The 16,024-nt window shown below is 38.7% G+C and overlaps 1 protein-coding gene across 1 annotated transcript in view; it reads right to left on the bottom strand.

Annotated features, from left to right (window-relative positions):
• The window catches only part of CPNE4 (copine 4), a gene marked incomplete at its 3' end in the record, with an annotated part of 178,407 nt that overhangs the window by 90,091 nt on the left and 72,292 nt on the right, over nt 1–16,024 (bottom strand). The window contains exons 3-4 of the mRNA XM_084213077.1: nt 6,272–6,343; nt 2,714–2,788 (exon numbers count right to left, since the gene is read on the bottom strand). Of these exons, the coding sequence (XP_084069203.1) occupies nt 2,714–2,788; nt 6,272–6,343 (147 nt within the window). The remainder of the gene's footprint in view (nt 1–2,713; nt 2,789–6,271; nt 6,344–16,024) is intronic.

Raw genomic sequence — 16,024 nt, 5'->3', positions numbered from 1 at the left:
TTTTTAGTAGAGTCATTTTCAGAGCCCAACAATTTTTAAAATTCAGGATTGGGGAGCAAGTCAAAGGTCCCTTAAAGGGTGAGGCAGCCAAAAAATTAAAATTTTGAATACTTTGCAAAAGGGCATTTGATGAGGTTTTTTTTTTTATGGTATTAGTTTAATACTGGGGAACTATATAAAAAAGCAATATTAGCTCATATTTTGCAGATATTTGCTGGATAATCTTTCCCAAAGAATGGTAACTGCTTCTCTCAGAACAGGAGAAGCAGTTTGCCCGCCTCAGTGCTCATAATTTATTATAGCTATCATAAAAAATGTAGCTGCTTGTTATAGTAATTGTGACACAGCTATTAATGCAATAAAACCTTTCCTAAAGTTATTGTTCCACAGTGAAGTGTTCTCAGTGGATCTCTTGAAACAAAGATGTGCCATTTGAGCTGACAGGGCTTCAATAAAACATGAAAAAGCAGTTATACCTTCCAAATAAGCACTGTAATAAAAAAATATAACCATTATTTCTGCTAAAGTCAGTTAACTAAAGGAAACTTTCATATCCATAATTTTCCAATAATTTTTCACTGAATGTTTCAGCCACTCCAGTAGGAAAAAATTATTAGGCTTTGTTCTGTAGCTTCTCTAAAATTCTTGCAGTTTTATGTCAGGAGAGCAATACTCATGCAACAAACATACCCTACTTGTTAAATCTTATCAACAATATTTGTTTAATTTTCCAAAAAGATGTTGCTCAAGTATTTTTCCTTAGTGTAGGAAATACATACAGAGGCTTCCTCTGTTTTTCAGGAGACTCCAAAGCCAGTTTCAACCCTCAGTTTGTTTCTCTGATGTTACATCTCTGCTCAGATGTTCACTTCTCTGAGTGGGGAGAGGCATGCAAAAGCATGCTTAGGATTTTACAAAATCGGCTCTTCTCAATTCTTTGATGCTTATTTTCCTTTTTGTGACATCAGAGCACCCATTCTTTTTCACCAATGGCTGAATTGTGAAATTTAAGTAATTTCAAACCTTAATAAAAATAATTACCAATAGTGCCTTGCATCTAATGATGTCAAAGTTCATTATAAGATGTACTTATAGGGGAAGTAAATCAAGTTTCAGCCAGGTATTGAGCTACATCTTTAGCTGGAGGAAATTGAAAGACTTCTTTCAATGCAATAGATTTCCAGAGATTTTCATCAGCTGAAGACAGGAGTTTGGATTCAGATAAGACATGATGAGTCACTGCTTGACTTGCACACTGCATCACCCAAGAATTCTTTATTAGATGAAGCCCACCTTGATGGGACATGGTGAAATGGCAAGAACAACAACACTGTTGCAAAATTTCAGACTGATCCTTCTCACCTTATCCCCATAAAGTGTTTCAATCACTCTAAAACTGTTGCTCAGACAACAGTGACCTGGCTCAGACTCGTACTCTGGCAGTATCTTTTTAATTCATACCAACACAAGCTAGAAGCAATCATATTTAAGGCAGATCACATTTTGCATTTGTGGAAAGCAATAGCTAAGTGGAGTCCCATATTGTTGCTTTTGTCCTTTCCTTTTTCCTAGATGTGACAGCATGTGGAACGGGAAGAAACTTTTGTACAAGTTTGGGAATTACCTCTAAAGATATCTGTCTAAAGAACGGTTGTTGATTTTACATTTTGACACCTAAATAAATTATGCAACTCAAAACCACTCAGACTCCAGCAACTCTGAAGGAGGAAAGAAATTTATCTTTCAGATGAGAAGCAAGTTCAGGTCCTGATGGTTTATGATTGTTAATGATCCTGAGCACAGTAAAATTTTATAAATTTCACAAAGTTTATTTTAAAGTTATATGCCAGTACTATTCATCTTTCAGTGTACTTTCTGCTTGCCTGAGATTTTCCAGTAGTTTCAAGTGAAAATATTTTTCACAAGTTACAACCCGATTTTGTTAACCTGATGTATCCAAAAGTAGTCTCACTGATTTTATTTTAAGCTACTCTCACATAAGATGTTTATAAGAACACACTTGGGGCATCACCATCCTAAACCTTTATATAGTTCTGCCATTTGTTTCTAATTAGAAGCACCTTCATATATAAGAAGGGACTATATACCTCAGAGTATTCTATGCCTGCTATTACACTGAAATCACAGAGAGGGGTACAAGCAGACATCAGGTTTTCTTGGGCTGTGAGTCGAGATGCTTATTATATGTAAATGGCTAAACAATAACAGATATTTTCAGAAAGAGGTATTCCTTAAAATGTTGAATAGTGTTTGAGTCAGTGGGAAATTTTCTTCCTAGAGAAGGAAGAAGTTTTTAACAAATATGCAAGTCTTTTTCTCACAATTGATATACTTTTTGTTGACTGAGCTGTTATGAAGTTTTCTAGCTGTATTTTAGGAAACTTCAACGACAACATCATTGACTACTCACAGAAAGTTCACTTCTCTAAACACTTCTGATCTGTGGCATTTTACATAATTAAATTGTCTTGGTTGTAGCGTAATTAACTTGTCTTGATTTTAATTAGATTTCCTTGAGGTTTTTTTTTTAATTACTTGCAACCCGAGGAAAGCCTCATTGTGAACACCCATCTGAAAACCCTGATGTGTTTAATAACACTGGGTAAAAAAATATCTGTCATGGAAAATCTCATCAAATTATATTTGCAGGCATTCTTATATCTTTCAGAAAGGTTAATATCGAGCAGCTTACCTTGTCATCCAATTTCCGTGCACTGAATGAAAGTTCAACGTAGTCATCGTTGCCAGACAATTCCTCAGCGATCACCTAAGTGGAAAGCTACATTTGAGTTGTGCACGGTGTAATGCAAGGGGAGAACTGTGCCATTTTTCAGTGTGTGAAGACTGCAGACCCCATTTAGGAAAGTGAAGTGTGGAACAAGTTAATGTGTTTCTCTTTGCCGTCAGCAAGGACATCACCTTGGTCAGCCCACAAACCTGATCCATGCAACTATGCCTTGTCAATCACCTGTCAATGGAAAGACACCCACATCCACCAGGGATCCCTCTCCTCTGACCAAGTGCTCTTCCTCAGAGTGGAAAACAGAGAATTCCACCATCCCCCAGTGTCCAAGGGGACAAAAACGCTCTACAAGGGTTGTATTACTCGGGTCTAAAGCCCAATTATTTTATGCCACTTCAGCATCATTTGGCAAGATAAATGAAGAAAGGAGTGAAGTCACCAGGCATTAGCTGTCATGGAAGACACATTTACAGCAGGAGAGCTCCCCTGATACAGCTTTTTTGCAATAGCCACATTGGCAAAACAATTTACCGTAGATGGGGTCAGAAGCAAGTAATCCTAAAATAATGTAGTGCAATTCTTTAAGATGGTGTAGGCTCTATCAATAATGATGCCAGCCACTGTGCTGTGCAATGTTATTAAATAACCCAACAGAACCAACTAAACCAGTTTCCTAAGTAAGCCATTAAAATGCCTCAGGGGAAAGAAGGCACTAACCAAACCTGGCATATTTCACTGAAAAATATTCTTTGAAACAAACCACATTATATTCTATTTGACAGCTTCAAAGCTTTTCCCCCATTGTAGATGTTCTCCCCATGGATTAAATCTTCCAAAATAACTTATTTCCTGGGTGTTTCATGTTCATGACCACACACACGGCAGCCAAGCCAGCTTCCCAGATTAACTCTGGCTATCTCCACCACTTGAAGTCCTTGAGGAGCTGCTGGGAAAAGCCAAAAATTTGCCAAACTGGCTTGGCAGCAGCTACTGACTGCACCCCAAACCATCAACCCGTCAGAGGTGCATACGGGGTGCCATATGCATCTTGTGAACCTACGTCAGAAAGGGCAGCAGCTGCCAGAGGCAAGAGACACAAAGGAAGGAGAGGTAGGGGGCCTGCAATGCCACCCTAAAGAAGATGCAGGAGGAGGCATGGAGAAGGCCATGCTGTGGGGACACAGCTGGAGATTCACGCTCTGAAGGAGGTGCTCCATGCTGGAGGAGGCACCTCTGTGTGCACCCTCAGGTAAGACCCATCCTGGAGCAGAGATGCCCCTGAAGGATGTGTGTAAGTCCGGAGCAGAACTAAGAAAATGAGGGAAATAAGCCTCAAAGAGCAGCAAAAACATTTCACTATTTTCTGATCCTGACCTGTGTCACACAGCACCTCATCAAAGGGACTGAGCACAACATGAAGTGAAGGCAAAGGGAGTGAAGACTATGAAGGAGGCAGGAGAGGTGTCAGAACTGAAGTTGAGTACAGGAGAGGGGCAGGAAAAGTATTATTTTCCCTAGGAATTGGTTTTTTTTTTTTTCCCCATTAGTTTTTCAGTAGTTAAAAGTTTACCTTGATTGGCAAATCATTAAATTAAGTAAAATTCCCTGAGTTGAGACTATTCTGCCTGTGACACCTCCCAGCAGTGAGCTGTGGTGTTTCTCCAAACAAAATACTCACATGCAGCCACACAGATGCTTAACTGGGCATTAAAACACCATCACACAGGCACAGATGTGGTGTGTCACATCCTCCAGGCAAACATCAGCTTGCTGATGAAATTTGACCCATGGAGTCTGACACATTTCTCTTCCATGCAATTTGATGGCTTACAAGATCTGGCTAAGCTGTGTGTGACCAACAGTGCTCTGGGATTTGCACACCAAATTTCATAAAGTATTCTTAACTGACTATAATGAATCTGCTCTTGCAAAGGTTTACAGACCTCCAGCTGGAGAAACAGAACAATGTTCTGTTTGCTTCCCACAGCCATATTATAAGATTGTGAGGATGAGACATTACACAGTCTAATAAAGGCTAATAAAATTACAGCAAAACTTCCTAAGATAGGAACTTTCAAAATACTATGAAAAACCCCTAATTCACTACACTGAACGAGTTAGGAAACTAGTATTTCTAACTTCCATGCTTGACAGACACCTGGTATGTCCCCAGGTCCAGAAATAATGATCATTAATCAGGTTTTAATTATTCTCTTGAGACAAAAAAAACTTTTCACAGACTTTTTTTAGGTCTGGGTTCAGTTTTCTCCCGTTCAAGTCAACTTGCTCTTTAGAACTGCTGGGCAGGAGCCAAAGCACATGAATAAGGTCCATATTTCATGGTTATCATCCAGTGTGAGGCCAGCAGGGACTATTAACTCGTTTTCTCTCATCTTCTGTTTATCACAGTGATTTAATTTTTGCCAGAACACTTCCCTAACAAGCCTAATAATTTTAGTTGTATTACAGCATTTGTGTTTTCACAAGACTAAACTACTTTGTGCTCCTCAAAGGAGGGCAGAAGGGAGGTCCAGAACACCACAGGGTTGGCTGAGATGAAGTATGCCCAGATCATCCCAGCAGGCAAACCATACAAAGTTATCTAGGGAAAAAAAATTCTCTCCTGGTTCTATTCAGCCAGATAAGTGGGGAACTCCTTTCCAACCCCAGACCAAAACCAAGTTTACAGTATGCATTTAAGCAAATAAATTCCCAGACAAGCACAAAGGAAGACATCTAAGAAATCAAACTCCCTGGGCTCTCAAGAAACTACCTCAGAGTCTGCTGTCTCTTTTGCAGCTGAAGGCAGAAAAAAAAAATCCAAACAATCAAGCCAGAAGAAAACCATCAGGCAAATCACACATTAAGGAAAAAAGTCCTTCTCAATCTCATGAGGCAACAGAGCAGATACCCCCAAAGCAGAGTATTTCATTATAGCCTTAATGCAGAGCTGCAAAAGTCACAAGCCTGCCAGGTTCAGTGCAGACAAGATTGATCTCCCAAGCAAGCCAGAACAGAGAAAGATGAGAGGTAATACACTGATTTTCAAATTTCAAGATACACGTGGGGCTATGACAATCCAGTCCTTAGTTGCATTACAGCACATCTAAAACTAATCTCATCAAACTTTTTTTTTTCCCTTGAGAAACTGGGAAAAGCGGAAGATGAGGTTCCTTTATGTGTCAAAGCAGGTACAAATTAATTTCTGAAGGTTCTAGTCATTCAACTAAAAGTATTCAAGCAGCAGAAGTTACTTTCTGTCATCCAAGTGCCCTAAATAGTTAACAGTAAGTATTATGGCTTTTTTACAAATCACACATTATTTGTTGCTATTTCCTTAAAACAAGCATTTGTCAGAAACAGTGCAAATTGTCAAATAAACAATTTAAATACATTTCTCAATCAAGGGTTGTTCTGGTGGCTTAGCAGGATGCTTTTAGAGAGAATTAGTCACTTTAGATATTTCTAAATAACAGGAAAACAAAAGCATGTTTAAGACTGACTTACTGTTATAGATGACTTTCCCGCTGTGTTGCCATGTTTGAGTAAGGACTTGGAGAGCTTCCTCTGTGAAACAATCTGCAGGAAAACAAAAACAAGGGGAAAAATAATTAGAATCTGTAGTAAATACATGGTTTATTGTGATTTCAGTTTTATGTTGATTTCTTTTTCCTTTTTCCTTTTGTATCAAGGTACTTTCTCAATCCATGATCGGAGTTAACACGGTAAGACCACAACCAACAGGAAAGGTCCCCAGGAAGCCTGCACAGGATGCAATGGAAGGACAAAAAAGCACTTGGAGTCAAGCAGAATGGGGAGAACACACTTCACTGCGTTGAACAGAATAATGAGAAACACATAGATTTTCCTCAAGTATTGCAGCGATGGTGACAGAGGACAGAAGCAAGGTTTAACTGGACTAAAAGGACAATACCAAGGGAGCTGTAAACAGCAAATCTATCAGAGACACCTCCAAAACTCAAATCATTAATTTTTATTGGAAACTGAAGTCCATTTACAAGGAGAAGGAATTAATTTTATCTTAACATGTCAGCAACTCTAAATTCAGAGCAGAAGTAAGCAAGCTGTCGCACATTTCAGTTCCAAAATTGTCTCCTTTGCTCACCACATACCAGACCTCCCCTAGCACTCAGCATTATAAATGAACTTGGTCATTAACCAAATTGTAAATATACTACAAATAAATGGTATCAGAGGGACAATGACAAAAGATTTGATTTGCCATATCAATAATAACGAGCACTCCCTTACGATTTTGAAACATCTAAAACCAGACCAGTAAAAGTATTAGAAAAGGAAGAAACCTTACAATAATGCAGTACTGCTAAGCTAGAGTGATGTTCCAGTGTATTAGTCACCAGTAAAGTTAATGCTATATTTATTTATTTATTAAGTGGGAACTTCAGAATGTTGACAAATGTAAAGGTAATTCAAACCACTGCTTAGAAGTCACAGTATTATTTGTAATCTGAAAAAAACTGTAGTACAGTTGTGCTGCGCAGATACTGAGCAAAAGATTGTGTCCTAAGAAAAACCCTAACCTCTTGAATGTGGCTTTTATCCTAGAAGCAGCCCTTTCCACCTTCCCACATCCAACAGTACTTGGATAACTTCATGCAAACAGCTGATCTAAATGACCCACAAATAGACATCTTTGGCAAATAGGCCAAAATACTAGTTGCAAAAGAAAGGCAGTAACCAAGTGAAAAGGAGAGTTCCAGACTCTTCATGAGAGTCCTGGCCATCATACAAACTTCAGCAATAAACCACATCAGTAGGTAATGGCCAGAGCTGAAATGCTCTGAGTAATGCAAAGTTGCAGCCAGCCAAAAAATGTGCTGAGAGACAGGAGTGAATAGGATGCACATTTTAGCCTAACATCAACATGTTTGTCCTGCCCATCAATTTGCTGAATTGAACAGAGAATCAAAGCTGCACCACAGATTATCCTCAGCTACAATTGTAATAGAAGCAGCAAGACAGAAGCAAGTTTTAAACAACCCTTAAATGTGAGACAGGAGAACCACCACATGACAGGACAGCACATCTGGAATCACTGTGACCAGCTTCTTGTTCCTATTACAGCTATACCTGACAGGGTATCTAATTAGTTCTTAATGAACTTAAAGGGAAACACTCTCCTCTGGAAATTTATTGTATTAAATATCCTTATGCAAATATATTTTCCTAACAGCTAATCTGATTCTCTGCAATTTAAGTCCATTATTTCTATCGAATGCACCATGAATAGGTAAAACAATTCTTCTCCCTTTTTCAGGCAATCCTTGAAGACTATTATCAACTCCCTACAGTCTTCTTAACTACATAACCTGAGTTTGTCCTATCTTTCCTTCTTGACCAAATTTCCTAGCTCTCAAACCATTCTCTACTCTCTGATGAGCCTTCATGGACTGGCTCAAAAACACTCTTAAAATAATGCTCAAAATTGGGCATAATAACCCTGGTCCTTCCCATGAGAAGCAAGAAGAGCTTCTCATTGCAAGGCTGATACACTCCAGAATTACATTTGCCTTATTTTAAGAACACCATGATACTGTTAACTAATGTTCATAATAGGACCATTTCAGATTGCCAGCTGCAGTTTTGCAGCTGGCTATTACTTAAATGAATAATTTAGCACTCCTTTTTGGACTGCCTTCCATAACGCTGTCTGTTGCCAACATCTCACTCAATTTTCCAAACTAACTTTTGGATTTCGACTCTGTTGTTGGTCAGTGGCAACAACAGACAGGACTACAAGTAAGATGACAATATTACTAGCAGCTCTTTCTCTTCCCTGGAATCTTGGAAATACTGTTTGCAGTGACCTTTTAAGTCATCCCTACACTTATCTTCTTGCCAGCTAAATAGGTTCAAGTACAAATCACGGCACTCCTGTGAACTGAGAGGTGCAATTCAAAAAATCTTGTTTGAGAGTCTCAGATAGGAGGCAATACAGAAATAAGACAGATTATTCTTAATATATAATTAAACTATGGGATCTGTAGCAGCCAGACAATGAATTATGGCAGCTGAGGAGCAGAGCCCATTTATCTCCATGGCCAACAATGCTCAGGCAACTTTGTAAAATACATTAGGCTAAGAAACCTTTTCACGTGGTGGTGTTCACAGGGGTCCCAGGAAGAGGGAAGAGATGAGGATCTGACTCCATGTTTCAGAAGGCTTGATTTTTTTATTTTGTGATATATATTATATTAAAACTATACTAAAAGAATAGAAGAAAGGATTTCATCAGAAGGCTTCCAAGCAAAGGAAAAAGAATGGAATGATAACAAAAGCTCATGACTCTCAGACAGTCCAAGTCAGCTGATTGTGATTGGCCATTAATTAGAAACAACCAACATGGACCACTCACAGACCCACCTGCTGCATTCCACAGCAGCAGATAATCACTGTTTACATTTTGTTCCTGAGGCCTCTCAGCTTCTCAGGCGAAAAAATCCTAAGGAAAGGATTTTTCATAAAACGTGTCTGTGACACTTTTCAAACTTCTTACATATACATACCCATGGTATGAGATAGAACTTGGGTGGGGAACCTGTCCTAGAGTAGCCTCTTTAGAAACAGCAGGACTTCTCCCCCTGAGCTAGCCAAACTTTTCCAGCTCCCTGTGCTGCTTTCTGAAGGGTCACAGCTTTCACGAGGCATTGCACAGCTCAGGAGCTCCTGTGCAGGTGGCAGATAGACAGCTCAAAGTTCTACAAAGATAATTTATTCTGACGTGCTCATTAGTAGGCTGCATTAATGACACTCACTCTCTAAGCCAGAAGCATCGTTCTGACACTGTAAGCACTCTGCATATGTAAATATGTGTATTTGGGTGCAAGTGTTTACCAGTTGTTAATTAAGTGGCCACTAAAACCAATCCTCCATCTGGCAACAATGTGCCAACATCGTTGCTTCAAATTATAATTGTAATTGCAATAACCATAAAGGAGTCTGTTTTCCATAGCAGTAATTTGACTCTTTTGTTCATGCACTGTACAAAATGGGTCTCACTGGTTTAAAGAACCACTTCTGTAGAACCTGCTATTAATTGCCTATCATATTTTTGTTAATGTCTCAATGCAAATCTTCTTCTGAACATTATTATACAAAGCATTTGCTGACCTGATTTTCGGACAGCAAGTCCTAAACAATGATAACTTGAGGGACTAGAGACCATTAGTCTTAGTTCAGAGTTACAGAGGCAGCTGAGCTGGCAAAATGCCTTACAAGATGGTAATTGACCACAGGTCTTTCATTTGTCAGGAGTCTTTGGCTTGACTCTGACCTCAAAACCTTGCAATTTAAAACTTCTGCTTCAGAGAAAATAAAGGGTTGCTCCAAAACTGATGTGAAGAAGTGCAGAAAGTAAATATCTCTCTTCCTTCTGGAACACAAATAATAGAACCCAGTTCAGCCCTAGAAAACCTCATTGCAATTCAAGAACATGCATTTTTACAGCATTTTATTAGAAACATGACCTACCACTCAGCAAATGGATGTAGAAAACAGTCCTTGTTCATACTGGAATAGAGGTAATTTTCTTAGTAGCTGGTACAGTGCTGTGTTTCAGATTTAGCATGAGAATTATGTTAACACACTAATGTTGTGGCTGTTGCTAAGTAATGCTTACTCCATATCAAGGATTTTCAGTTTCCCATGCTCTGCCAGAGAGGAGGTGCACAAAAAGCCAGCAGGGAAGATAGCCAGGATGGCTGACCTGAACTAGCCAAAAAGATATTTCATACCATAGACTGCCATGGTCAGTATAAAAACTGGGGAGAGTTGGCTCAGAGCTGCTGATTGCTGCTAAGGGATGGGCTGGGCCTCAGTCTGCAGGTGGTAAAAGTGACTGTACTATGCATCACTTCTTTCACTTGGATTTTATTTTATTCTTTCTCTCTCCTTTTCTATACAGACATTGTTATAATAATAATAATAAAATATTATTTTGTTTTAATTATTTAACTGTTTTTATCTCAAGACATGAAGTTAACCTTTTCTTTCTGATTCTCCTCCCCACTGTGGCAAGCACAGGTGTTAGCAAGAAGCTGCATGGTGCTTTAGTTGCCAGCTAGGGTTAAACAACAACAATCCTTTTTAGTGCTCAGTGTGGGGGGGCTCATACAAGGGTCACACCTCAGAGGTATAAAAGGTGAGAATTAGAGAAGTGAAGTCAAGTTCATTTTCAGCTACATATAAACTATTACCCAGTTGTGGCCTAAGAGCACCACGTGTCCAGTAAAAACATCAAACTAATGTTTGCACTACGTGGAAATAAGAATATAAAAGCCACTGCTCTGTTTCTGAGAGGGAGCATATGCACATGAAGTTACTCCTAGTAATCAGCTATGCAATCATCTCAACAGAACATCATCTCAGCTAGATTTCTGATCTGAAGTGATTAGGGATGTCAGCCCTGTGGTAAGATGGGAGCAAGAAATTCCCTTGAAGATGATCTTAATTTTCCTTATTACATACAAGCCCTTACAGGTTAAGGACAGATGCTCAATATTGTTGTGGAGAAATCTGGACTTACATCTCTGCCTAATGCTATTTCCAATTTAAAATACCTAAAAAAGGCCTTGCACTTTTTTTTTTTCTTCATTATTTTAAAAGTATGAACAGATGCAAGACTCTAGATAAAAGCACCAAGGCGCTGACACCAGCTGTGTACCCAGCACTGCTCAGCAATCACTCAGAGACAAGGACTCTGATGAAGGTTTCCTCTCTCCTGTGCCTGAGTCGTGACTAATCAGCACTGTGTAAGATGAGCTGTGAAATATAATGACTTGTTTTACCTGGCTTGTTTAAGAAACTTTTAAAATGTCTTTCTCTAGGTGGTCCTTTTTTTAACCAAATATAGGGATAACTTTCAATAATATCATGCAGAATTCCCAGTGCTCATAAATTGAGCCAACAACAAGTTTTCAAGATGGCTTTTTAACCAAGTTATTTCAACAGCATTGATTCAGCTGTGCAAGGTGCCACCCCGAGCCAGATCTCAAGAGTCTCAAATTCTTTATTTGGACTGTCCTCTTTTGCACATTGGACTTTTTTACATGAACCCCAAATTTAGTTTTTTACACAAAGATTAAGCACAAGTTTCCCTCAATCACAACAGTATACAACTTGAAGAAGTCTTTGTATCTCTTCCTTGCTAGCAGGGATAGCCAGAAAAGAACTTTTATTTCCTAGCACCTCTGTGTTAATTCTTCTCCCAGATGTGCTATTCCTGCTATATGTACTTTCATAGTTGCTCAATTTTCTTCTACCTAACCTCTTTTCAGGACTGCAAAAAGAGCACCTAGTCACTGTTTATTAGCATTCTTCCCTTTATCCAAATGCCTTTTTCACAAACTGAATCTTCATGATCATATATATTTAAGTGCAGAGCCCTTGGTGGCAAACAAACTTCAGGCCAGGACAAGCAATTTCCCACCAAACAGCTGTGGTACATACAGAAACACAGACTTTTTCTAACAACATCCTCTAGAACCATGTTGATATATATTAAGGAAAGAAAAGTAGCAATCATACTTTCAAAAAAACATCTCAAATCTTGCACCAACCCTCGTGCTGTGGCTTAACCCCAGCCAGCAGCCAAGCCCCACACAGTCACTGCTTTACTCCACTCCAGTGAGATTCAAGAGAGAATCAGAAGAGTAAGTGATAAAAACTCACGGGTTGAGACAGCAGCAGTTTAATAGGTAACTATTAAAGCTAGCAACTGCTATCTTGTCTAGTTTGAGTGGGGATTTTAATATATACAATCAAACTAACTTGACTGTATTCACAAAATCCTTTTAATCCTCAATGCACAGCAAATGAAGGATCCTGTGGGGCATAACCATATCAAAAGTATTTGCCAGTTATGCTACAGGCTCTCTTAAGCTCTTCCTTCTAGTATGAATTACAACCTTTAAAGAACCTTCTTCACTGCTAAAAAGTCTCCCAAATGAAGGACAGCAATACTTTCATGATATTGCTCTAAGTGGAATGATGCAACCCGAGTGGCTAGACAAACAATTGAAGATTTAACACTTGTAAAACATATTCTGGAGCTTGTAAATTAAAATATTAGTCCATTCAAATCAGACACTAAGTCTCTAAACACCCAAAAATATAATATCATATCTTAATGGCATTTCACCTGTACAGGTGAATCATGAATGACCAATTTTAAATACAGGCAGCAGAAGTATCTCTGCCTCACAGTGTAAAAACTCTCTGCTTCTTCACACATTCCTCCTCAGCCTGGCTTGTGACAAAACAAGGTTTATACAAGTCTGATGTGCTTGTGTTTATCTTGCCATCTATCCCCCAGCTGTTTTTGAACCCACCAAATAGTTCTCATGAACACAGCTGCAGGTGCACCAAGCACACTGCATTTCAACAACGAAGAGAGACCAGACATTCTATAAATGTCAGAGACTGTACTCCACTCTCATTGAAAAAAATCTTTTGGGGAATTGGTCACAGATACTGAGAAACCCCTTCAGGTGATCGAGCTCAGATGTATAGGTCCACAGAGAAGAAAGATTCATTCTAACTGCTCACAAAATTCTTGTTCCTTCATAGAGCCAGTTTTAGTGCTATAATCATCCTCCCTGTACATATGATTCTTTCTGTACCATGCTCATCGCTCTTCAAGATTTCTTTTGTTTGCTATAGTATTGTTCAGCTCAGAGTCTATTTACAGCTGAATTATACCTCTCCCTGTCTTTGTTAAAGATCTGTACCTGAAAATAGTCAATCAAAACAGAACACAGAAAAAGAGATATGCCTATCACAAGAGGCATAATGTTATTACAGGAAATATCTTATCAATAGCTTAAAAGGTCTTTGAATTTAATTAGTGTGTAGAATAGCAGCCCTTTTAGAATTAGTCACAATAATATCTCATTATAATAGCAAACTAAATTCAAATTACTCTTCTAAAGACTGCTACAGTAATTCACACTAAAAGATAAAGCATGTGAAAACAAAGCAGTACAAACTGTACAAGAAATTCTATTAACCATGGCAAGATTCATCTAGAAAATCTTACAGCTTCAGAGATCATGCTGCAATGGTAAACCAAGAGTTTCCTGGGGATAACTGAGGTTCTGAAAGGGTTAGGCAAAGTTGGGGAGAGTGTTGCATTCATTATTGGTTCTGCTCTGAGTCAGCGCTGGTAGAAAATGACATTCACATCTAATAAAGTACATTATTCATCCCACTAATGAATTGAGCAACTTCATTTGGAGGAGATCAAAGGCCAAGTATTTAAAGGTATCTAGATACCTAAGGAGGCCCACAGACATCTAATGAGATTTAGGAATTCTAATACCTTGAAAAAAGCTGGTCATATGTCTTTTGCACCACAGAAGCAGTCAACAGTCTGTTAAACAAATATTCTCATGCAAACTGTTTCAGTTTAATTAATTCAGGTGCAATCATGACTCTTTTAGCCTTTCTCTAATTCAAGAGCAAGGGGATTTGCAATGGCTGAAATTGAACTAATAATCAGTCAGCTTTTTCAAGTGCATAATCTGCTAATGGCATATATTACGAAAAACACACGAGAAACAATTATATTCATTACTGAGAAGGAAGATTTTCAATCCAATTTGTACACAAATGTGTGTATAGGTAATATTAAATATCAGAATAATCCTTGAAAATGTTCTTGACATGAAAAGATTTACATCTCTGCAGCTTTCTTCTGCTACTAGTTGAGCAAATAAGGAAGTAACAATTTTTTAACAGTTCTATAAATTGAAAGAAACTAAACAAGGGATAAAATCCCAAATTTGAAAATAACAAAAGCCAGCCACATTAAGTAATGGAAGTAAAGCCACAAAGACTATTCCCATAAAATATGTCACAGAGAATAACCCAACTACAGAGCTGGGGTGGTTCACAGCATTTAAGAAATCAAAATTTCACTGGTTCTCATAATTTAATGATGTTGCATGCACAGCTGAGCAGTAATTGAGAATGTCTTGGCAATGTTTGTTTAGTTCTCATCAGAAAATGGTTATTCATTGAAATAGTTGCTGTGAGCTCTTAAAAAACAGACTAAAATTTCTGGGTGAAACTTCAGAGAAAAAAAGTCTTTCTAGGCCACCCCCCTGATAATTACTGTGTGGTTAAGAAATTAACTTTGGTTATTAGAAGGTTTGAGCCTTTACTGTACTATATGATGCAATTTCAACGTTCTGTAAAATTTATGGAATATGAATCTGAATTATTCCAATAAGAGAGCTTTAGAAGCTCATGACATATGAGGCACTAACAAATAAACAGAACAGGACCTGGATTTGGGGTTTTGCTGTCCATTTTAGGTTCATTTTCAACAGCAGCCCTCACAGGTCTGTGCTGTGCATTGGTACCTGGAAAGGTGGGGATAACACACCAGGGTTTGGTGACTGCTGAGCAGGGTGGGCACAGCTTCAGCACTGTCTCTCAACATCACCAAGAAACTGAGCGTGGGCAAGATTCTGGGAGGCCAGCTCACCCAAAAAATCCAAATTCCATACCATGCACCCCAGCCAAGGCCAAACCACCACATAATCCCCGTTGAATACCATGAAAATCAGACTGGTAAATTTCTGACTGTGCTTTTCCATCTTTTTTTTTTTCCCCGTTGCTTTTTTTCATGTACATAAAACCCTGAACCATTAAACAAAAATCATTCTATCTCCTGACACTCAAAACAATTACAGATTTTGTGAGCAACTAAAAAGCAACAGAAGTACAAAACCCTCTACTAGGTGAGGATTGAGTTGGAAATTAGTCTCAGTGAGAGGAGTACCTCAACACTTTACCTAGACACAGGGAAGTGGAAAGAGAAAAACAAAGAGGAAAGGAGGAAGAATCTATTCTTCAAAGTTACAGACATCTGTAAAACCATGACAATGAACTGACCCACAGCATCTAAAGCACCTGTAAGAAAGCAAGAGGTCACCTTTATAGAGTGGTGGTGCAAGATGGCAATTAAAATATTACTGGTTGTGATTTCACTGCTTATCACTACAAAGCTGTGGATGGGTGCCTCTGCTTGCCAGTGCCTAAGCAAAGAACAGCAACTATTAAGAGTGAATCAAAGAGTTAGAAGATTGGTGGGCAGATGCAAAGCCTGATGGAGCATCCCAAGCCATTTCTGCTGAAGCAGAAAGCACAACACCAAACCACTGCTCTACTCCAACACTCCCACTCTAAACAATGACAGCTGTCATTTACAGCAGC

This window comes from Fringilla coelebs (assembly GCF_963513975.1).
Source record: "Fringilla coelebs genome assembly, chromosome: 1".
Lineage (NCBI taxonomy): Eukaryota > Metazoa > Chordata > Aves > Passeriformes > Fringillidae > Fringilla > Fringilla coelebs.
Note: the sequence above shows the minus strand (reverse complement) of the source record. Positions and strands in the feature narration are given on the sequence as shown.